The sequence below is a fragment of the Tinamus guttatus genome, unplaced genomic scaffold, assembly GCF_059628265.1.
Source record: "Tinamus guttatus ecotype Peru unplaced genomic scaffold, ASM5962826v1 Tinamus_guttatus_pri_ptg000370l, whole genome shotgun sequence".
Lineage (NCBI taxonomy): Eukaryota > Metazoa > Chordata > Aves > Tinamiformes > Tinamidae > Tinamus > Tinamus guttatus.
The window spans coordinates 225,617-250,704 of NW_028288904.1; the positions used below are offsets into that span (position 1 = coordinate 225,617).

The 25,088-nt window shown below is 43.9% G+C and overlaps 1 protein-coding gene across 1 annotated transcript; it reads left to right on the plus strand.

Annotated features, from left to right (window-relative positions):
- Positions 1-8,202: 8,202 nt before the first annotated feature.
- On the plus strand, positions 8,203-16,037 carry LOC148593584 (uncharacterized). The gene is made up of 3 exons (XM_088530393.1): positions 8,203-8,353; positions 14,683-15,801; positions 15,916-16,037. The coding sequence occupies exons 1-3, from the start codon at positions 8,203-8,205 to the stop codon at positions 16,035-16,037; spliced, it is 1,392 nt and encodes a 463-aa protein (XP_088386519.1).
- The last annotated feature ends 9,051 nt before the right edge of the window (positions 16,038-25,088 follow it).

Here is a 25,088-nt window from a genome sequence, read left to right on the forward strand (position 1 = left end):
TGGCGGCCGCCGAGCCAGTCACGCGCCGCGGCGCAGCTCGCAAGGCAGTCGCGCAGCGCCCTGCCTGTTCTGCCTTGATGTTAGCACTATATTTTATTTGAAGGCGCTCGAAAGTTTCTCTGAAGACGCCGCGGCTATTTCGGGGGCGGCCGTGCAGTTTGCACTCCCGGGCCCCTGAACCCAAACGCTGCCGTGTGCCTGTAGGGGGCGCGGGGGGCTCCAGCCACGGCAGAGCCCATGCAGGGTCCCCTGCGCTCCGGTGCTTGACCAAATATATATGTTTTTCTCGTTTATTTTGGTGTAATCTGCACTTATACATAGGTAGAAGGGAATGTCAAGTCTGTGCGTTAGGTGAATCTAAGTGCCCAGTCATATTCGAACTTAAACCGCTTACTTTAGATGACAATAGAGCTTTTAACGGCCTCTGATATATAGCTGATTTTCTGAAAATCTAATTTGACCTCGTTTTCGCAATTAAAGTGATCTTTGGCTTTCGCTTTGATCACTCCCAACCACGTGTGTCCTAGATGCTAAACGAGTGCCAAGGTGCCAGAAGAGAGAGTCTGCAGTGCCTGAGGAGCAGGAACAACTTCTTGGTAGTGCAGTGAGTCATCGCCCTGTGACTTAGAGAGGGGCCCCAGGCGTTAAGCCCGACCGGGTCTTTATTGTTACCCCCCCCCCCTCCCTCCAGTTTAAATTCTGTAGCGCAGGGAAGAAACAAATCTGCGTTCGTAGCTGGGGCCGTTCTGCTTCTGTGCTGTAATTTCCGCGCTCCTAATCTGTTTTCCACCAAAATTAAGCAAAAACAAACAAACAGAGGATTTAGTGGTTTTTTTTTTTAATTGATCCAATCTCAAATCAATATTTGTGGTTCCTTGCAATATTGGATGTGCTCCGTTAACAAGCAACCTCCTCACAGTTTAGAAAGCTTCATTTTGGGTTTAAAAGGTCCACGGAAGCTGAAGCAATGAATAACAAAAAATCCAAATGGCAAGTAGAAACTTTTATGCCTCAAATAGAGATGTGGAAAATTGAGTTTTAACAACTTGAGTAAATTGTTAATCCCCCAGGACGGGTACAGATATAGATGCTTTAACATTTTCTGCCCTTAAAAATGCTTCTACAGACTACTGTAAAACTAGAAGAAAGTCTCATAGTTTAGAATTTCATAAGCTTTGTGGCTTCAGACCGGGCTGAATGAGGATCTGAATCCCTATGTGAATCCCTATTGGCAGAGCTATGCCAGCACACTTATACTGGCCACCTCTTTTTATGGATGGGACAGAGGAGAGGGAAGGGGTAGGAGGAAGGGGATGGCATGTGCTGGCATAATCTATAGTAGTACAAAGAGTAAAATGGGCTTTATGACTGTGCAGTTTCACCTATTTGAATAAAAATAGAAACATAGGATAATCAAGTAAGGATGGCATTCCTATCTTGATAAAAGCATGCTATAGATCTGGTAAAAACAACAATCAAACCAAGCCCCTCTCCTCCATGTCCTAGGTAAAAAAAAAAAATCTTTGAAATGTACACTTTCATTTTTTTTTCCTAAACATTGCTCAAGGCAACATTGTGAATCTTACATTAAAACACATAACCAGAAAATTCACCCTTCAAAGAGAAGAAGCCAAAATGATGATGCTGGAAGTGAATATTTGTTTCTTAGGTGCTCAGAGAAGCATTTTCAAGAATTTGGGTGACTTAAAATATGATTGGAAAAAAATAGAAAATGACTCTCATGAAGCACTGTGTCAGTCCCCACTGAGCTCCTTTTCCCTCTGAGCATCTGTGGGACGAAGGCTGTGGGACTTTGGGTTGGATTGGAAGCAAAAATTTTGTGCATGGTACTTTCCATATGTAGTTCTGAGTATAGTCAAAAGCATTTGACTTCGTGAAGTGGCTTCTTGACTTCTGAGGAATGTGTGACAGAGGATTTGTTGTTATTTTTATGCCTCTCTCAATTCATGCAAATGCAAAATGTGGAGGCCCACAGAAGACTGTTGACTCAGGCTTTGCAAACATTTATATGTGGCCACAAATCCTGGCCTTGCAGATGTCTGTGCCAAGGCATTTTTGTCAGGCTGTCAACATTGTCCTGCAGCATGTAAGTGAAGGATGGGAAGCAGATGGATTATGAAATGTTTTAAAAATTACTAAACCTGAACAAAATTTGATAGGACTAGAAAAAAGAGAAAAAGGCACATGATCATCCAAATGGTGCTCCCAAGCTTCTAAGAACTATTACAAATAGTGAGGGTCTTAAAACAAAAACATATTCCCCCCAAGCAAGCAAACAAAAGGAGAAGACATGAGAATCCTGTAATGGAAATGTGGACAATATCAGCAGAGTCAGTATCATCTACTCCCTCTGTAATAAAATCCTGTTTTATTGTTTTGTAGGGTGCATTAGCCGGGAAGGTAGGGGTTAAATGGCTAATGTAGAATAAGCTGAGTCTTAGAGCACAAGGACCCATGATAACTGGCAGAGTCCGGATGTCTTGCTCATGGCAGGGGCAGAACCCTTGATAGATGGCAGGGTCAGGATGCCCTGCTCATGGCAGGGTCTGGACCCTTGATAGGTGGCGGGGTTAGGGTGCCCTGCCCTCAATCAGGATGATAGAGGGGCTGCTTATCCAAATGTTTTAATTCAGCAAAATAGATAACATTAACAAGAATGCAAAACAGGAAAACGGGAGGGGGAACACTCTTGGGTAAGAACGGTATAAAAGAGGGACGCCCAAAGTGGTCGGGGTCCGTGGTGTGACCCCTGCGTGGGAAAGCCCGGACCCCAGCTAGCTGGTAATACTTATTATCTTTCTTCTATTAATAAAAGACAATATGTATCTATGGTGGTTGTCTCCCTGTCAATTCGGATACCGGACCTAACAGTTTGTACTAAGCAGTACTTGAAGCCTATTTTGCTATTAGGCAGAGTCAATATAATCTTTACAAATAGACTTTCACATTCTTAGAGTTATTAACACCCACTCTGCTGAGCTGTAACTTAACGACCTATGCTAAAGGTGTTATCTGGGCTCCTTTTTGTTTTGACTTGTACCTTTTTCTTTTTCCTTGATATTCTTGCTGTGGTTTGGAGGCCCAAGTGAATTTGTATATAATAGATGTGAAGTAATATCATATGGTGTATGTGATAGCATTTTGGACATTCCCTCACTAGGGAATGTGTTCTGCAAGCTGATTGTAAACTGAAATCTGAAGACATCTTACAGTTTTATAGGAATGAGCTCAATTATACTATGATCAAGCAGCTCAGAAGCAAAATGTCATTTTTTTTCTATTTGATATTTAAGAGGCTGGCTATGATTTAAAACTATTAACAACAACAACAAAAACCCCGAGATTTGGGTTATCTGTCTGCTTGAACTGCTATGGTACAAGCATAGGTCTTTTGAGCTGAAGTGGGTTATGAAAAGCTTGGGAAACTGTTAAATTTGACATTAAAATGTAATGTCTTTTAAGTCAAGATCTCAGTAGACATTTGTGGAGGCATAGTACCTTGTTAGTAGATAATAGATGCCTTGTTAGTAGATAGTTAACTGCAAGGATGTCTGGCTTAGCAGCAGATAAAGAGCAGGGAAGGAAAAGGCGGACTGCAACCCACTCCCCCATGCAGAATGCCTTGTCAGAAGATAAGAAACAAAGCCAGGAAAAGAAGATATTTACAACCCCATGGGTGGCAATATGCTGATTGGTTGTAAGCTTTGCAACACTTGTGTTAAGAGAGTATAAGAAGAAGTTGGTTTGAGAATCAAGTTGGTTTGACAATCACTCTGCATCCCAGACTGAGTCCGTTCCTTCGCAAGGTGCAACAAATGGCGCCCAACGTGGGGCTCAAAGACTAGCTGTCTCTCTGGTTGCACGGCCCAGCTGAACTCTGGGATTCATGCTGAAAGGAAGCGTAAGCATCACGTTGAAAGGAAGCGTCCTTTGTGCATGCACTAAAAGCCTCTTGAAAGGAAAGAGGTAAGCAGCTGGGAACTATGGGGTCACACCTAACGAAGCAACACAAAGATGTTTTAGAAGTCTTTCTTAAGATCTTAAAACAACGGGGCAAGAAATTACAATCTTTTTGTGATACTTTGGTTTTTACTCCCCATGATTTTAAAACTTTGTTTCGCCTCATTATGACTGATATGCAATATACGATGTGGGAGTGGAAAATGAAACAGCTCGCTCGAGCACAGGAGGAGGAAAACCAGAGGCTGTCGAAAAAATGTCATTTACAGGCTGTTACTGTGGGCGCATTAATGGGGGAGGGCGATCACAGTGCTACAACAGCACAAGCAGGAATTCCCCCTGAGAGCCTGCAGCAAGTTAAGGCACTTTCTCTCTGCACCCTTAAGGCCGTCCCAGAGGCTGGTAAACAAAGACAGCCTTTTGTTAGTATAAGACAAGATGCGAATGAGCCATATATGAAGTTTTTGGATCGGCTTAATGAGGGTCTGGAGAAGGAAACTGACAATGAACAAGTCAGAAAATACATTTTCAAACAATTGGCGATTGAAAATGCTAATCCCGACTGTCAAACGGTCTTACGGCCTCTGAAAGATCCCACCATTGTCGACACATTAAAAGCATGTATTAATGTTGGTAACAAACAGTATGAGTATTTACTGATGGATGAAGCATTTGTGACAACGTCAATGAGAAATCCGTGCGGCCAATTTGGGCATATCCGTAAATACTGTCCAAAAACGCAAGCAAACAAAGGAGGAGCACCAGGAATGTGTCCGTGCTGCCACAAAGGACGACACTATGCTAATCAGTGTTGATCAAAATTTGATAAGGAAGGTTGACCATTAGCCCCTTTGGGAAACTTCAAGTGGAACGCGGCGAGGGGTCGCGCCGTGACAGCAAATCACCCCTCGGAGTGGCCCCCTCAAGAAGCAGCCACCGCCTGTGCGCCAGCACAAGCAGCAGCACCGGGGTGGGCCTGACCACTGCAACAGAAGTGCTAATTACTGATACCTCAGTTGTGCTAATTCCAACTGGCGTCCTCTGTGGCCCCCTGGGGCGAAGAATGGCAGCATTGTTGATTGGGCGATCTTCAACAACCAGACAAGGGCAGCATTGTTGATTGGGCGATCTTCAACAACCAGACAAGGGCTGTTTGTGTTACCTGCAGTTATCAATGCAGATTTCAAAGGAGAAATAAAGATAATGGTATGGACTCCGATACTACCATGTACTGTGTCAGCGGGAAGCCGAATAGCACAATTAGTACACTTTTTACCACACACACCAAATGCTGCAAACACTTAATGTGGCACAGGCTCTTTTGGGTCCACAGGACAACCTGAGATTTTCTGGACTCAACAGATAACTATGAATCGCCCACAGATATCCTGTACACTACAATCAGGATTGATAAATTTTAATGCACAAGGAATTTTAGATAGCGGAGTAGACGCTACAGTCATCGCTGCCTCGCAATGGCCCAGCAGTTTACCCCTAATGAATGCACATGCATCGCTTTCGGGAATTGGTGGGCAGAGTACCCCAATGCAAAGCGAAAGACTGATAAATATTATAGGCCCAGAAGGGAGAAGCGCAACCATTAGACCATTTATATTGCCTGGATCCATTACCTTGTGAGGGAGAGACTGTTTGAGTCAATGGGGCATGCAGTTAAGTACGGATTTTCCTTAGGGGCCACTATCCAGCAGCAGGTCCCACCCTTGACCTGGAAAACGGACAAGCCGGTGTGGGTAGACCAGTGGCCCCTTCCATGAAATAAATTGCTGCAATTATTACACAAGTTAGTAGAGGAACAAATGCAAGCTGGACATATAGTTCCTACTACAAGCCCCTGGAACACACCAGTTTTGGTAATTCAAAAGAAAAATAATTCCTGGAGACTGTTACATGACCTTAGAAAAATCAACGAGGTCATCGAAGATATGGGAGCCTTACAGCCTGGACTCCCTTCTCCAGCGATGTCACCTCAAACATGGACTTTGCTACTAATTGATTTGAAAGACTGTTTCTTTACCATTCCACTTGCACTGCAAGATGTCCCTCAGTTTGCATTTTCTGTACTTTCCATCAGTGCTATGGAACCACACAGCAGATACCATTGGAGAGTTCTGCCACAAGGCATGAAAAATAGTCCTACATTACATCAACAATTTGTGGCAGCAGTTTTAAGCCCAATATGCAAGTATTTCGATAACGTCCTCATCTATCACTATATGGACGACATATTGATTGCTGCAGAGCAAAAGGAAACAGCAGAAGAGGCTCTGCATCAGATTACACGAGCAGCATCGGCTGCAGGATTAAAAATTGCAGAAGTACAGGAAAGTCCACCTTGGCGATATTTAGGATGGAGAATTTCTGATCATCAAATTCGACCACAATCATTGACCCTAAAGACGGACCTAAAGACTTTAAACGATCTTCAAAAACTTCTGGGAACTATTAATTGGATCCGTCCCTCCTTAGGGATTTCCAAAGAAGAATTACATCCTCTATTTAAGCTTTTAGAGGGAGACACGAGTTTGACATCCCTGAGGAAGCTTACCTCTCCCGCGCAAGCTGCGCTTGGCAAAGTTGTGGACAAATTACCCACTCAGACTGTTCACAGACGAAAGCAGAATCATCCTGTCAGTCTTTTTGTTTTTTATTCTAGCTTCCAACCTTATGGCCTTTTAGCACAATGGATACCACAGGACGCATGTCTATTAATAATCTTAGAATGGGTGTTTCTGCCTCATAATTTTGGCAAAACTGTTGCCATCGCTATTGATATGATTGCGAGGGTTATTCAAAAAGGAAGAGAGCGTTTGATGTTTCTAGATGACACAGAGCCTGATATTATTTATTTACCACTTAACACAAAACAATTAACCTCTTTGCCTCACCAGTCTTTTGTTTTTCAGTGTGCCTTGGCAGATTATCCAGGATGAATAAGCATTCACTTTCCAGGACATAAAATCATACAGTCTTTCAACTCTCTTTCTCTATTACCTTTTTCCCATTTGAGCCTTACGCCAATACCCGACACTCTTACAGTATTTACTGACGGCTCAGGTAGGACAGGGCGTGCAGTTGTAGTCTGGAAAAATGATGAAGGGCATTGGGAGAGCGACATACATGTTGTCACAGGCTCACCGCAAATAGTATAATTACCAGCAGTTGTCCGCGTCTTTATGCGATGGCCCTCTGCAGTTAACATTATAACAGACTCTGCCTATGTTGCAGGGTTAGTCTCTAGGTTAGAACACTCCTTTTTAAAAGAGGTTTCAAACGAGACCCTCTTTGCGCTTCTCTGGAAGCTCACATGGCTATTAAACAGAAGGATTTATCCGTACTTTATCCAACACGTATGCTCGCACACCTCACTATCCGGACCTATTAGCGAAAGTAATGCTGAAGCAGACAGCCTTGCAGGAGCTGTAGTTCTGCCGGATCGCTTTGCACAAGCACATTTGTCGCATGACTTTTATCATCAAAATGCAAAAGCGTTATGGAGGTCGTTCCAATTGACTCAGGAACAAGCTAGACAAATCATACAGTCATGCCCAGACTGCCAGCACATTTTACCAGTACCATCCATTGGAGTAAACCCTCGCAGTCTTTCTGCGCTTGAAATTTGGCAATCAGATATAATGCATATCCCTGAATTTGGCAGATTTAAATATGTACATGTTTCTGTTGATACCTTCTCATCCTGTATCTATGCTTCTGTACATACAGGTGAGAAAGCCAAAGAGGTATGTCGACACTTTATGATGGCCTTTGCAATGTTGGGAGTGCCAAAAACTATAAAAACTGACAATCGTCCAGCCTATATAGCACAAAAGACACAAATATTCTTTCAACAACGGGGAATCCAACACATCACAGGTATCCCCCATTCACCCACAGGCCAAGCGATTATCGAGCATACACATGGCACCCTTAAGAATATGCTACAAAAACAAAAAAAAGGGCGCGTAGGGTTATCTCCACAGGAACGCATAGCAAAAGCTTGCTATGTGTTGAATTTTTTAAATCACTGGGCAGAAGAGGGACCCCCCCCATATACCGACATTTTGATTCACACAGACAACACAAAGTTCAGGATAAAGCCCAGGTTATCATCAAAAACCCACAGACGAATCAGTGGGAAGGGCCTTTTCCTTTAATAACCTGGGGTAGAGGATATGCTTGTGTTTCTACAGGCACAGGGCCAAGATGGGTACCTGCTTGATGGATCAAGCCTTTCTTATCACAGTCATCATCATCATCTGCACCGTGACATCACCCACACCGCAGTGGATGCCACCCCAGCCTAAAACCAACATATGGGTAACTCTGGCCAATCAAACAGGACAGGACACGTTAGGTTTGTCATTATCTAGTCCAGGAAATCCTTTTGTAACCTGTCTAGTAGGACAGCCTGTTGATGATTGGCAGGTTCCTCCCGAAAGGCAGCCATATATAAAAGATAAGCCTACTGACATAGTTGATAAATGGAATAACTGGGTCCTGTGGTTTCCGGAAATGAATATAGAGCCACAAGAGCTGGATTTGTTAGGATCAGTAAAAATGGATTATTGTGTGTATCTTAATTATACAGATGAATGGGCCAACTGGAAAGAAGCATCCCCTCTCCTCCCGGGATACAAAAGACAAGATCCAAGGGATCCGGAGCCACATAAAATACAATGGCCAAATGTTACCTTATCGGAGTATAGAAATGCCACTGCATGGTGCAACCATACTGCTGCAAACATAATCTTATCTGGCAGATACCCACGCAAATTACCAAATGGCCTATTTCTAATTTGTGGGGATCGTGCCTGGCCTGGTATTCCCTCTCGTGCATGCGGAGGACCATGCAGCATTGGAAGGCTGACTCTATTGACACCCAACATTTCAGTGATTAATAGCCATAGAAAATGCCCCAAGCATGGGGGGAATCTTTTGGGGAATCTTTTTGGGAATTTAGGATTAGCTGCGTGGATTAAGGGAATATTGCAGATAAGATTGATATGTTTGATAATCTTTGTTTGCCTTTTAATTTGTATCCCATGCTTGTTAAAAACAATCCAATGTTTAATAGACCGTGCCTTGAAAAAAGCCTTCTTTATAAATAAAGAAGGAGGAGGTGTGGGGGTCTCAAGGACAGACTCGAGAGTGTTGGTGGAGCGACCTTGGGAAAAGGACACTGGTATGCTTGTTGGAATCAAACCATGGGAGTAAATGCAACAAACTAAACAATCTTTTGCTTAGCCATGTTAACGCAAAGTTTCTAATTTTTGTACTAACTGTATTTTGTTCATTTGTACTAACTGTATTTTGTTTATTGTTAGTGTGTCTGCTTTGTTTCTTATTATGTGTTCAATGATTGATTGATCATTTAAATTAGTTATGGCAATACAGTAGTTTGTGGAGGCCTGCTTTGGAGACGGAAGTGCTGAATGCCTTGGTAGTGGACGATTGACCACAAGGACGAATGTCTTATCAGCAAGGAGCAAAGCAGGAAAAGGAGGAGGACAACAACAGCATGTGGAATGTCTTGTCAGCAGATGAGGAACAAAGCAAGGAAAAGAAGATAACCACAACTGCACGGCTGGCAAGATGCTGATTGATTGTAATCTTTGCAACACTTGTGTTAAAAGAGTATAAAAGGAGTTGGTTTGAGAATAAAGTTGTCTCACTCTGCATCCCAGACTGAGTCCGTTCTTTCGCAAGGTGCAACAAATGGCGTCCAACGTGGGGCACGAAGACTAGCTCTCTCTTGGCTGCACCGCCCAGCTGAACTCCCGGGATTCACGCTGAAAGGAAGCGTAAGGATCACGCTGAAAGGAAGCGTCCTTTGTGTGCACACCAACACCTCTTGAAAGGAAAGAGGTAAGCAGCTGGGGACTATGGGGCTACACTTAACGAAGGAACAAAAAGATGTTTTAGAAGCCTTTTCTAAGATCTTAAAACAACAGGGCAAGAAATTAGATGAGGAAGATCTACAAAAGGTTCTTGCATGGGCTTCTAAAAACGATCCCTCCGTGAACAGTAAGAACGTATTTGATACGGAGAAGTGGGACCAAATTGGGGTCCGATTATGGGACTGTGCCACTCGCGGTGATAAGGCTGCTGCTGGCCTGTTGCCACAATGGCAAGTTGTATTCGAAACGCTGAAATCTCACAGTGGGCCGCAGTTGAACACAAATGATGGAGTCGAGGCTCCTGCCATCCCCTCCGCGCCTCCATTACCTCAATCATGTCCTGATGAGAATCAGGAAACAAAATGCGCTACAAAAGCCTTCACGGTACAGTCGCCTGATGACCAGGACGATGATCCTTTTGACCCGGGTCCTATTAACCCTGAGAAGGAACCAGACCTATACTCCCTGGATCTGCATGATAAATGGGCTTCAGTAAAACGAGGAGCAAAACAGGCGGGGGATGTGGGCATGCTGAAAGCCTTCCCCGTTATCTATGCGCCAGACCAGAATCCACGCTGGGAAGGATTGTCATACAATCTTATTAAGGACGTGCGGCGCACGGTGACAGATCACGGCCTTGGCGCACCATATACCACCCACCTTATACAAACTCTTTGTGATTCTTCGGTTTTTACTCCTCACGATTTTAAAACTTTGTTTCGCCTGATTATGACTGATATGCAATATACGATGTGGGAGTCAAAAATGAGAGAGCTTGCTCGAGCACAGGGGGAGGAAAACCAGCGCCAGTCAAAAAGAGGTCCTTTACGGACTGTTACTGTGGACATGCTAATGGGGGAGGGTGACCACAGTGCCACAACAGCACAAGCAGGAATTCCCCCTGAGGGCCTGCAACAAGTTAAGGCACTTGCTCTCCGCGCCCTTAAGGCCGTCCCGGAGGCTGGTAAACAACGACAGCCTTTTGTTACCATAAGACAAGATGCGAATGAGCCTTACATGAAGTTTTTAGATAGGCTTAATGAGGCTCTGGAGAAGCAAATTGATAATGAACAAGCACGAAGCTACATTTTTAAACAACTAGCAATTGAGAACGCTAACCCTGATTGCCAGAGAGTTTTGCGAACACTAAAAGATCCTACTATTGATGACATGCTGAAGGCGTGCATTAACGTCGGCTCTAAACTGTATGAATGTTCTCTGATGGCCGAGACGTTTGCAACAATGTCTATGAAAAATCCATGCTTTGCTTGTGGCCAATTTGGTCATATCCGTAAATACTGTCCAAAAAGGCAAGCAAACAGAGGAGCGCCTGGAATATGTCCGCGCTGTCACAAAGGACGACACTATGTTAATCAGTGTTGATCAAAATTTGATAAGGAAGGTCAACCATTAGCCCCTTCGGGAAACTTCAAGCGCAGCGCGGCGAGGGGTCGCGCTGTGACAGCAAATCACCCCTCAGAGCGGCCTCACCAGGAAGCAGCCGCCGCTTGTGCACCAGCACAGGGGGCAGCCCCGGTGTGGACCTGGCCACCACAATAGAAGTGCTAATTATTGATACATCAGTTGTGCTAATTCCAACTGGTGTCCATGGTCCCCTGGGGCAAGGAATAGCAGCACTATTGATTGGGCGATCTTCAACAACAAGACAAGGGCTGTTTGTGTTACCTGCAGTTATCAATGCAGATTTCAAAGGAGAAATAAAGATAATGGTATGGACTCCGATACCACCCTGTACTGTGCCAGCGGGGAGCCGAATAGCACAATTAGTATACTTTTTACCACAGACACCAAATGCTGCAAAAACTAAATGCGGCATAGGCTCTTTTGGGTCCACGGGACAACCAGAGATTTTCTGGACTCAACAGATAACTATGAACCGCCCACAGATATCCTGTACACTACAATCAGGAGTGATAAAGTTTAATGCACAAGGAATTTTAGATAGCGGAGCGGACGTTACAGTCATCGCTGCCTCGCAATGGCCAAACAGTTTACCCCTAGTGAATGCGCATACATTGCTTTCGGGAATTGGTGGGCAGAGTACCCCAATGCAAAGCGAAAGCTTGATAAATATTATTGGTCCGGAAGGGAGAACCGCAACCATTAAACCATTTATATTGCCTGGATCCGTTACCCTGTGGGGGAGAGACTGTTTGAGTCAATGGGGCATGCAGTTAAGTACGGATTTTTCTTAGGGGCTACTATCCAGCAGCAGGTCCAACCCTTGATCTGGAAAACAGACAAGCCAGTATGGGTGGATCAGTGGCCCCTTCCACGAAATAAACTGCTGCAGTTACACAAGTTAGTAGAGGAACAATTGCAAGCTGGACATATAGTTCCTACTACAAGCCCCTGGAATACACCAGTTTTTGTAATTCAAAAGAAAAATAATTCCTGGAGATTTTTACATGACCTTAGAAAAATCAATGAGGTCATTGAAGATATGGGAGCCTTACAGCCTGGACTCCCTTCTCCAGCGATGTTACCTCAAACATGGACTTTGATCATAATAGATTTGAAAGACTGTTTCTTTACCATTCCACTTGCACCACAGGATGCACCTCGGTTTGCATTTTCTGTACCTTCCATCAATGCTATGGAACCCCATAACAGATATCATTGGAAAGTTTTGCCACAAGGCATGAAAAATAGTCCTACATTATGTCAACAATTTGTGGCAGCAGTCTTAAGTCCAGTACGGAAGTATTTCGACAACGTCCTCATCTATCACTATATGGATGACATATTGATTGCTGCAGAGCAAAAGGAAACAGCACAAGAGGCTCTGCGTCAGATTACACGAGCAGCATCGGCTGCAGGATTAAAAATTGCAGAAGATAAAGTACAGGAAACTCCGCCTTAGCGATATTTAGGATGGAGAATTTCTGATCATCAAGTTCGACCACAATTATTGACTCTAAAGACAGACATAAAAACTTTAAATGGTCTTCAAAAACTTTTGGGAACTATTAACTGGATCCGTCCCTCCCTAGGGATTTCCACGGAGGAATTACATCCTCTATTTAAGCTTTTAGAAGGAGACACGAGTTTGACATCCCCAAGGAAGCTTACCCCTCCTGCGCAAGCTGCACTTGACAAAGTTGTGAACAAATTAACCACTCAGACTGTTCACAGACGAAAGCAGAACTATCCTATCAGTCTTTTTGTTTTTTATTCTAGCTTCCAACCTTATGGCCTGTTAGCACAATGGATACCACAGGATGCATGTCCGTTAATAATCTTAGAATGGGTGTTTCTACCTCATAATTTTGGCAAAACTGTCACCACTGCTATTGATATGATTGCGATGGTTATTCAAAAAGGAAGAGAGCGTTTGATGTTTCTAGATGGCACAGAGCCTGATATTATTTATTTACCGCTCAGTACAAAACAATTAACCTTTTTGACTCACCAGTCTTTTGTTTTTCAGTGTGCCTTGGCAGATTATCCAGGACAAATAAGTATCCACTTTCCAGGACATAAAATCATACAGTCTTTTAACTCTCTTTCTCTATTACCTGTTTTCCATTTGAGCCTTATGCCAATACCTGATGCTCTTACAGTATTTACTGACGGCTCAGGTAGGACAGGTCGTGCAGTTGTAGTCTGGAAAAATGATGAAGGGCATTGGGAGAGCGACGTACATGTTGTCACAGGCTCACCACAGATAGTGGAATTATCAGCGGTCGTTCGCGTTTTTACGCGATGGCCCTCTGCAGTTAACGTTATAACAGACTCTGCCTATGTCGCAGGGTTAGTCTCTAGATTAGAACACTCCTTTTTAAAAGAGGTTTCAAACGAGACCCTCTTTGCGCTTCTCTGGAAGCTCAGATGGCTATTAAACAGAAGGATTTATCCGTACTTTATCCAACATGTACGCTCGCACACCTCACTGCCTGGACCTATTAGCGAAGGTAATGCTCAAGCAGACAGCCTTGCAGGAGCTGTAGTTCTACCAGATCGCTTTGCACAAGCACGCTTGTCGCATGATTTTTATCACCAAACTGCAAAAGCGTTACGGAGGTCGTTCCAATTGACTCAGGAACAAGCTAGACAAATCATACAGTCATGCCCAGACTGCCAACGCATTTTACCAGTACCATCCATTGGAGTAAACCCTCGTGGTCTTTCTGCGCTTGAAATTTGGCAATCAGATGTAATGCATATCCCTGAATTTGGCAGATTTAAATATGTGCATGCTTCTGTTGATACCTTCTCATCCTTTATCTATGCTTCTGTACATACAGGTGAGAAGGCCAAAGATGTATGTCGACACTTTATGATGGCCTTTGCAATGTTAGGAGTGCCAAAAACTATAAAAACTGACAATGGTCCAGCTTATATAGCACAAAAAACGCAAATATTCTTTCAACAATGGGGAATCCAACACATCACAGGTATCCCCCATTCACCCACAGGCCAAGCGATTATTGAGCGTACACATGGCACCCTTAAGAATATGCTACAAAAACAAAAAAAGGGGAGCGTAGGGTTATCCTCACAGGAACGCATAGCAAAAGCTTGCTATGTGTTGAATTTTTTAAATTACTGGACAGAAGAGGGACCCCCTATATACCGACATTTTGATTCACACAGACAACACAAAGTTCAGGATAAAGCCCAGGTTATCATCAAAAACCCACAGACGAATCAGTGGGAAGGGCCTTTTCCTTTAATAACCTGGGGTAGAGGATATGCTTGTGTTTCTACAGGCACAGGGCCAAGATGGGTACCTGCTCGATGGATCAAGCCTTTCTTATCACAGTCATCATCATCATCTGCACCGTGACATCACCCACACCGCAGTGGATGCCACCCCAGCCTAAAACTAACATATGGGTAACTCTGGCCAATCAAACGGGACAGGACACGTTATGTTTGTCATTATCTAGTCCAGGAAATCCTTTTGTAACCTGTCTGGTAGGACAACCTGTTGATGATTGGCAGGTTCCCCTCGAAAGGCGTCCATACATAAGTGATAAACCAACTGACATAATTGATAAGTGGAATAATTGGGTCCCATGGTTTCCAAAAATGAATATAGAGCCACAAGAGCTAGATTTGTTAGGATCAGTAAAAATGGATTATTGTGTGTATCTTAACTATACAGATGGATGGGCTAACTGGAAAGAAGTATCCCCTCCTCTCCCAGGATACAAAAGACGAGATCCAAAGGATCCAGAGCCACATAAAATACAATGGCTGAATGCTACCCTACCAGAGTATAGAAATGCCACTGCATGGTGCAACTATACTGCCGCAAAATTAACCTTATCTGGTAGATACCCACTCAAATTACCAAAAGGTCTATTTCTAATTTGCGGAGATCGTGCCTGGCCTGGTATCCCTTCTCGCGCATGCGGAGGACCATGCAGCATTGGAAGGCTGACTCTATTGACACCCAACATTTCAATGATTAATAACCATAGAAAACGCCCCAAGCGAGCCATACACGCTTTTCAATCTGAGTGTGATGACCAAGTAACATTTTGGAACACTGCAGAAATCGTATCAGCATCTATATTTACACCCGGGGTGGCATCAGGGAAAGCACTAGTAACCTTAAATAGGCTTGGTTGCTGGCTGGCAGAACAGACTAATGCTACTTCCCCGGCACTGAGTGGGCTATTGCTAGATGTTAATTCTGTTAGGCATGCTTCACTTCAAAATAGAGCTGCTATAGACTTTTTGTTATTAGCACAAGGCCATGGGTGTCAGGATTTTGATGGACTCTGTTGCATGAATTTATCTGACCATTCAGAATCCATCCATAAAAGCATTGAAAATTTACAAAAAGGAGTGCAGAAGTTACGTCAAGATGATGGTTTCAATATTTTGGGGAATCTAGGATTAGCTACGTGGATTAAGGGATCATTGCAAATAGGTTTGATGTGCTTGATAATCTTTGTTTGCCTTTTAATTTGTATCCCATGTTTGTTAAAAACAATTCAGTGCTTAATAGACCGTGCCTTGAAACAGGCATTCTTCATAAATAAAGAAGGGGGAGATCGGGGGATCTCAAGGACAGACTCGAGAGTGTTGGTGGAGAGACCTTTGTCGAGGGTCACTCAAATGCTGAGGCACACTCCACAAATCAGAGTGAGCAGCACTTTAATATGAAGGGGGTTTAACTTGTGGCAAGTGCCAAAGCCTTCTCCACAAGCCAGAGTGAACAACACCTCTATACAAAGTGAAGTCAACTCCGCCCTGCTGTTGTCTGTAGCAGGGCTTTATACCAGTGCAGGTGGGCATGTGCTGAGGAGCAGCACTCATTGGCTACAGGCTCCCAGCTGATTGGTTCTCCTCCAGGTGCTTGGTTGCTAGGCGTCGGTCCAGTTCCCCACAAACTCCACTTTCCTATATATTCTTACTAAGGCCCCAACATCTCCCCCTCTTTTTTCCAAAAAACAAAAATTAGCAATAAACATTACAGCAGTGGCAAAACAAAGTAACATAGCTGTAAACCTCAGCATTTTCCCCTCTTTTTACAAAAAACAAAAATTGGCAATATCATGCATCAAAATATTACAAACAAAAACAAAGTAACATTGTTGCAAGCACAAATATAATTATTCTGGTTACGCATAAGTGTAACAATTTCTATAATTCATGGTCCATTAATTGTTTCTGTCCTTTCGCAACCACGGTCGTACCCACTTGGCTGGTACCCAGGTCGCTCCGTCTCCTCCAAGTACGCAAGCATATCCTCGTCCCCATGTAACTAACTCAACTGGACCTTCCCAGATCTGTTTCTGTGGACAAAAGACTTCCACCTGTACCTTCTTTCCCGAAAGGTCAGCTGAATTTTTTGAAAAATGAGTGAAAATGGGTACGTTGTCATCATTTCTAGGGTTGAGCCAATTCAAAACGTAGCATGCTTTACTTGTTAACTCATAGGGACCCATCTCCCCCTCTTTTTTCAAAGCAGACAATAATTGTTTTAAATTTCGATGGTGTCGCTCGATGATGGCCTGACCACCCGAATTATACGGGATACCCATCTGATGGGTTATTCCCCATTGCTGAAAAAAGTTTTTACAGATGTTGCTCTTATACGCTGGTGCGTTATCTGTTTTTATGATGTCCGGCTTTCCTAAAACAGCAATTACCTGAGCCCAGTGTTTGCAGGCTGACTTAGCATTTGTAGAAGTGGCTGGGGTCGCCCAGAGAGCCTTTGAACAGGTATCCACCGTAACATGTAGATATTTTAGTCAGCCGAAGGGAGCGAATTCTGTAACATCTGTCTGCCATATCTGCCTCGGTTGTAGTCCTCTTGGGTTGGTCCCCATTTCCTGTAAAGGGGTCAGTCTTGCGCAATCCGGACAGGCAGCTATGATTTCCCGAGCAGCAGCTCGTGCTATTTTAAATTCACGTTGTAACGCTCGAGCAGATTGATGAAAGAATGAATGAGACGTTGATGCCTGTTGTTCCGCCGAACAAGAAATACCCGCTGCTGACACGGCACTATCTATGACTGCATTACCTTCTGTTAAAGGGCCCGGTAATGCAGTATGACTACGAATATGCGATACCCAAAAGGCATGCTTTCTTTGTTGAATGATGTTCCACAGCTGAACGAACAAAGCTTGGAGATTATGGTTATTTACATGTCCTATAATTGCCCTATGAATTCTTTGAACAATGCCTACTACATATAGGGAGTCAATAACTATATTCATGGGCCGATCATGAAAAGTTAGAAATGCCCAAATTACCGCTTTTAATTCTAGAACCTGCACGGATGCAGTTTCCCGTCAAATCTGAGTTTTCCAACGATCTGACTCCCGGAAAGCGTACCCATATTTCCCAGTTTTGCTGCTAGCATCTGTGAATACAGTAATCGCATTTGATAATGGTCTTAAACTCTGGATTTCTCGTTCTTCCAGCTCCAAAGAGGTGTGAAAGAGAGGATGCTTGGGATAATGATTGTCCACTCTAATGCCCTGAATAGCTAAAGCAAATTCTGCGCTTTTCAAACACCATTCTTCAACTAACTCCAGAGTCTTTAGAGGCAGGATAATACTATCAGGCTCTCTGCCAGCAATTGTTCGTACGCGTTGCCGGGCTTTCAAAATTCCCATTCCAATTGCTTCATGCCTTTGAGTTAGGGTGCGTCACAAGTGGCTTGGGAGAAAAACCCATTCCAGTACAAACAGGATTCCTTTTTCATCTATCTGGGCGATAATTATCGCCACCTCCCTTTCCCGATTATAGACCACCAGGGATATTGGTAATCTTTCCTGGAACCTGTAGGCCGCTGTTTCTGCTATCTTTTCCTCGATTCGTTCTAAAGCTGCGACAGCCTTTGGGGTTAAGCTCTGCTTTTCTGCAGGCTCTTTAGCTCCCCTAAGCAGTTGAAGCAACAGCTCCATTTCCACATTTGTAATGCCGCAAAAATTTCTAATCCATTGGATGTCTCCCACCAATTTTTGTACACAGTTAACAGTGTCAATTTTCATCTGCAATTTAAGCTTCTGGGGTCTAATTCTAGCTTCTGTGATAACCATACCCAGATAATTCCAAGGAGCTTGCCTTTGAATCTTTTCAGGGGCAATGACCAGGCCAAATTCCTTTAAACAGTTAATTAGCTCCTTTTCCTGCTCAGCTGGCAAAACTTCAGGGCTTGCTATTAGAATATCATCCATATAGTGGTATGTGATCAAGTCGGGGTGCTTTTCTCTCCAGGGTTTCAGGGCCAAATTCACAAACCATTGACAGATGGTTGGTGAATTTTTCATTCCTTGGGGAAGAACTACCCACTGGTATCGCTCCGATGGGCCTTCCCTGTTAATTGTAGGCACCGTAAATGCAAATTTTTCACTGTCTTCTGGGTCAAGGGGTATATTAAAGAAACAATCTTTTAGATCGATTACTAACAAGTTCCATGCCTGTGGGAGCATAACAGGTGAGGGCAACCCTGGTTGTAGAGCTCCCATGTTTTCCATGCATGCATTAACGGCTCTGAGATCCTGTAACAACCTCCACTTTCCAGATTTTTTCCTGATGGTGAAAATAGGAGTGTTCCAGGGACTCATTGACGGCTTAATATGACCCTGATCTAACTGTTCTTTAACTAATTCCCTTAGATGATGCAGCTTTTCCTCTGGTAGCGGCCATTGGTCCACCCATACAGGGTCCTTTGTAATCCATTTTAGCTTTAAAGTAGGGCGGAAGCTGCCCCCAATGGCCGCTAGGGAAAATGTGACTGCAAAGTGACGCCCCACTGGGCTAAAACATCCCTGCCCAGCAACCACAGTGAGGTACACATCACATACGGTTTTACCTTGGCCCCGTTTCCTTCGTCATCTATAACAGTCACGAAATATTGACTAACCTGCGTAGGAGATTGCCCCCTGATACCTGTCACAGGGGTATCAATCTCCTGCAGATCCCACTGTGGTGGCCACGCAAATTTAGGGATGATAGTAATGTCAGACCCTGTATCAAGCATCATGGCCACATCGGTAAGACGAGTGCCGTCCGGTCCTTCCATGCTCACAATTTTTGTCGGCCGCCGAGCGGTTATTTTTTCACAAAAAGCAACCTGAGGGGGTCCGGAAGATCCAAAGCCCTTATTTCCCCGTCAGGCCTGTCCAGGATTGGGGATTGCAGCTCGAAAAGGTATTAGTTGAGCTATCCTGCTCAATGCCGGAATAGTAATGGGAGGATTAAATATTTTCACCATTATGCCAATATTGCCGGAATAATCAGCGTTAATGCACCCTGGTAACACAAAAATACCCATTTTTGAGGCTGATGAACAGCCAATTACCAGAGCGGATAGGCCCCTCCCCAGAGGACCAGTGCATGTTGATTCTAAAATATGCACGTCAGAGTCTCTAATCACTGTGGATTTTGCCACAGAGAGGTCGACTCCTGCACTTCCTCGGGTTGCAGCGGAGAGTTCGTGGAGGCAGCCATCGTCTGGGGATACTTGTTTGCCGCGTCCCTCACAACGCGGCGGCTCCCATTTCCCTGTATCAGCATGCCGTTCTTGCGAAACGGTGATCGGCACTCCGCTGCCTTATGCCCGAACCTTTGACATCTCGTACAGGTCCCATTAAATCCTCTCGGGGCCATACCTTCCATCCTGAACCTGTTGGGACACATGAGGAGGAAATGCCCTAATCGACCACATAGGAAACATGTTCCATGAAATCTCTTGTCTCCCTTTCTAGACATTCTTTCTCCTTTAATTGCTGCGGCCAAAGCCACACCATGTATTTTTGCCTTTTGTTCTTCCTCCATCATTGGCGCTCGGGCACAGGTCTCTATCATCTGGACAATTGAAGCTCCTGGTGGCAATGTAGCTAATAGTTGCTTGCAAGTTTGGTTTGCATTTTGAACTGCTAGATCTTTTGCCAATATTGCTTTCATTTCCGCAGGCACATTAGGTGCCATATCCAGGGCTTCCTTTAGTCAATCGACAAAATTGAAAAAAGACTCATTCGGCTTTTGTGTTCTTTTGGTGTATGGCAACTGTGGCGTTCCTATTTGTGGTAGTGCAAGAAAAGTGGCTAGCGCTGCATTTTTTGATTGCTGTAGTATCCTAGGGCGGAGCACTGCCTGGGCCTCGGTTGCCCGGTAACGCCCATTCCCCATCAGTTGATCAAGGGTGGCAACCCTTAATGGATCATCCATGCTGCGATTTAAATTTTCCAATTGTTTTTCCTCTAATCTTTCCTGCCATTTTGCTAACCAAAGCATAAGCGGTAGAGGAAAGCAGAAGCTCCATTATCGCTCTGCTATCTGCAGGCACCATATGGGAATATTTAAACAGAGCAGAGACCTGATTTCTCACCAACTTATTGTCGTGCCCATATTGCATTATTGTTTTTTGTAAGCCTTGAACCAGATTCCAATCGAGAGGTTCCCACCTAGGGCCCTGGGCTCCCATTACTACAGGAGCTGCTAGTGGTGTTAATACAAATTCTCCTTGTAGTTGAGCATTCTCTATGAGTCCTTTATACCATGCTCCCCGCATTGAATGTTGGATCAACAGGTGGCATTCCCTCATCATTACTTCCACCTGTAGTGGCTGGGAGCTCCAGCAACAATCCTTCTTCAGCTGGGTCACTTCCTCCAGCTGCTTTCTTTTGAATCTTAGGAGTATCTTTTCATGCCTCCCACTGCTCCAATTGTTTATCTACATTTTCCAACCCTTCCACTATAGCCCTGTGGGCAGCCTTATATGCTGCCTTCACATCTCTGGCCTTGGACCCGCAGTCTAATCGCCGCATTTGTTCTAATAGTTCTGTCATTCTCTCTGCTTGTCCCCGAAGTTATTGTCGCATTTTTTGAACCACGGCATTATCATCATCCGATCCATCTGGGATCGGTGCTTTAATTGGGTCCACTTCCATTTTGGGCGCTGTGGGGGTTGGTCGCTTTTCCCCCTCCCATTCGGGCGCTGTGGGGGGTGGTCGCTTTTCCCATTCGGGTGCTGTGGGGGGTGGTCGCTCCTCCCCCTCCCACAGGGGGAGATACTCATCCACTCCCCCCCATACTTCTCGTTCGGCTATCGTTACCGGACACACCTGTTTAGCTGAGGTTACCTTTTTCTTATTTTCTATTTTCTCACACTGATTTGGCTCAGTATTGTTAGTACACTCAGAACTTTCAGACCCGTTTTCCTCTTCTTCTCCATGGAGCGCTTCCCAAAACGCAATAGCGACTAACTGCTCAAACATAGGCCATATGAGACGATATGTTTTTGTGAGGCACCACGCTTCCTCCGAGCCTAATTGTACACCATCCCATAGTTCTTTTCCTACTCGCTTCCATGATTCAAATTTACATGCCTGGGAGGCTTCTTCTATGATTTTTCTCTTCTAACAAAATAGCAATAAATCGGTTAACTCGGTTTTCGAGACCTCAATCTTAGTTTTTTGAGCAAGCCTTACGAAGCGTTCAACAGTATCATGTTCCATTGCTGTTGCAGCAACTGCCACTCTAGATGCACCAATTCCCATTCTGACTCACCAGGTCATGGTCACAATCCGCTTTTCTCCAGTAAGATCCCTCGCGTTCTCGCACTATCACGTCGGGGTCACCAGATGTCAAGGGTCACTCAAATGCTGAGGCTCACTCCACGAATCAGAGTGAGCAGCACTTTAATATGAAGGGGGTTTAAACTCGTGGCGAGTGCCGAAGCCTTCTCCACAAGCCAGAGTGAACAACACCTCTATACAAAGTGAAGTCAACTCCACTCTGCTGTTGCCTGCAGCAGAGCTTTATACCGGTGCAGGTGGGCATGCGCTGAGGAGCAGCACTCATTGGCTACAGGCTCCCAGCTGATTGGTTCTCCTCCAGGTGCTTGGTTGCTAGGCGTCGGTCCAGTTCCCCACAAACTCCACTTTCCTATATATTCTTACTAAGGCCCCAACAGACCTTGGGAAAAGGACACTATTATGCTTGTTGGAATCAAACCATGGGAGTAAATGCAACAAACTAAACAATCTTTTGCTTAGCCATATTAACGCAAAGTTTCTAATTATTGTATTAATTGTATTTTGTTCATTTGTACTACCTGTATGTTGTACTAACTGTATTTTGTTTATTGTTAGTGTATCTGCCTTGTTTCTTATTATGTGTTCAGTGCTTGATTGATTGATCCTTTAACCAAGTTATGGCTGTTCAGCTAAAAACAGCTATGGCAATACCACAAACAAATAAAGAAGGGGGAGATGTGGAGGCCTGCTTTGGAGACGGAAGTGCTGAATGCCTTGGTAGTGGACGATTGACCACAAGGACGAATGTCTTATCAGCAAGGAGCAAAGCAGGAAAAGGAGGAGGACAACAACAGCATGTGGAATGTCTTGTCAGCAGATGAGGAACAAAGCAAGGAAAAGAAGATAACCACAACTGCACGGCTGGCAAGATGCTGATTGATTGTAATCTTTGCAACACTTGTGTTAAAAGAGTATAAAAGGAGTTGGTTTGAGAATAAAGTTGTCTCACTCTGCATCCCAGACTGAGTCCGTTCTTTCGTAAGGTGCAACATAGTTAAATAAAGAAGGGGGAGATATGGAGGCCTGCTTCAAGGACAGTAGTACAGGATGTCTCGTTAGTATATAACCAACATCAAGGACAGCAGTGCAGGTGTTCTATCAGCAATCAAGGAGCAAAAAAGCTACTGTACGACTGCTGCAAGAAGCTGATGTAATCCTTTAGACTATTGGTTTATTTAGTAACTGTTTCGCATGCTTGTAGGCAAATAAGGTATTGTATTTGGGACAGTATGGTATATAAGTTTTATCTGATACTTAATAAAATGTCTTTGGTTCATTATACCAGAGTCCATTCCTTCACAAAATGCAACAATTTTAGTATTTTACTTTGGTTATTTTATTTTGAGTCTTGTTTTGCTTAGCAGAGAGATGAGACTTGTCTCACTTACTTACTACTTTGAGAACTATAATGAAAAACACTAGAGAAGTGTAATATGTTCTTCTGGTTCCATTTGATAAGTTTTAGTGATGTCCTGTCTATTCAAAAGCTCAGCGTATCTGTAATGCAGTGACTGACAGAGCGTCACAGGGGACACTGGAATAGAAAAAGTAGCCATCTTACAAATAACATCTTATCTTGTTTCCAGTAAAGTCAGTGGGAGCTTTGCCAGTCATTTCAGTGGAAGTATGTTCATCCTCATAATCTCTTTTGAGAATTGCACATGAAGGAAAAAACATGTAGGATCCAAAAACTAAAGTGCTCTTAGAATAGCATTCAGTTTTGCAGTAGCATCAGTGTTGGAGACTGGCTTTGTTCTTTTACTCAAAATGATAAATAAATAAAAAATAGCCCCCTTAGGCTTTAAGTAGCAGTCACACTCATTTCTACACGTACTAGCAAGGTCTTATCATACATTTCTAACAGTATTCCTCATGGTAATACGTGGCATAGATTCCGTTTGAAAGAGTTGTTATTTTCCAATATTGGAGCTATCTTATTTAACTAATCCTTGTTCACAGAGTGCCCATTACCTTGCTCCCATAAAGCTAAACTAGCCATGCTTTCCCCTGGGGAAATAATGTGCAGGGTCTTGGGTAGGAAAACTGTGCCCTTACATCTCAGGGCTAGAGCGTATTTCTGCAGGCTTAGGCCCCATTTCTTTGCCCTCTTGATGCAAGCAGTTAGGGCTGCAAGGAGAGGAGAGATGAGCCAGCTGAAAGAGACTTTGAAAGATGCAGCAAAAGGCCATAAAAGATGCCCTTCCCCAGTGAGAAGGACCATCACAAATCCTGCTAACAGAAGCCCTCTGACCCTGCTTCAATAAAGCTGGAATGGTTGCTGAGGGTCTTAGGAACCTGTCACTTCTGCCTTACCTTCACCTCCCACTACAGCAGCAGGTGACTTTCTCCTATGAGCAGGAAAGGAAGAAATGCTCTGGACACATGGAAATTTCAGGATATTGACCTACTAAGGTGGAAAAAAAAAAAAAGTCAAATTTGTAAAAGTATACTCTCGTGCTTTCCAGACTGGGAAAAGTAATGGATTTCTTTCACATCCTTTTTGATACCTTAGGTGGCAGCCTCTGATGCCCAGAGCTGGTTGGTATTGCCCTGTTCTGTCTTGGGCAAAACAGTGTGTTTAGAAATGACACGATAGCATATTAAAAATATGGTAGTACCAAAGTTATGCATGATGGTATATGCTTCTCTCCAGCTGAACACATCTGTGAAAACTGGAACACAAGCAGAAAGATGTGTAAAGCAGCAGTCCTTGCCAGGGGAGAAGTGACAAACACCCTGCGACAAAGAACTGTGTAGGACTCCCACCTGGGACTCACTAGGGTGATGATTTTCTTTCTTCTGAAGTGGAATGGACTGTGTAGCTCCACACAGCAGAGAAGAGCAGATGAGGATCGTGTTGGCCCCAGCAGAGGATGGTTGCTGTCTGCATCCTGGCGTGAGCTCGTACTGCTCCTCCACACAGCACGAGCACGGGCCTGGGAACAAGGGACAGACTCTGCTCTTTCCTCCTTAGCTAGGTAAAGTGCGACTCATTTGTCTTAATTTCATTTATGTTTTATGCCTTCAAGATCTCTCATTTCTGTGTGATTTAAGTGTCTGGATAGTAATAAATACCCTTCCTCTTTTTAAAAAAAGTTACAGGATTTGGAAAACATTTAGTAATCAACCCAGATGCTGGGTTCACTGACCTCCTTATAAA

Coding starts and splice junctions, on each gene's coding strand:
- LOC148593584 (XM_088530393.1), top strand. CDS start 8,203: ATGGGTACCTGCTTGATGGATCAAGCCTTTCTTATCACAGTCATCATC. Junction 8,354..14,682: donor AACAGGACAGGACACGTTAG/GTTTGTCATTAT, acceptor TTCTTATCACAG/TCATCATCATCATCTGCACC. Junction 15,802..15,915: donor TAAGGGATCATTGCAAATAG/GTTTGATGTGCT, acceptor TCATAAATAAAG/AAGGGGGAGATCGGGGGATC.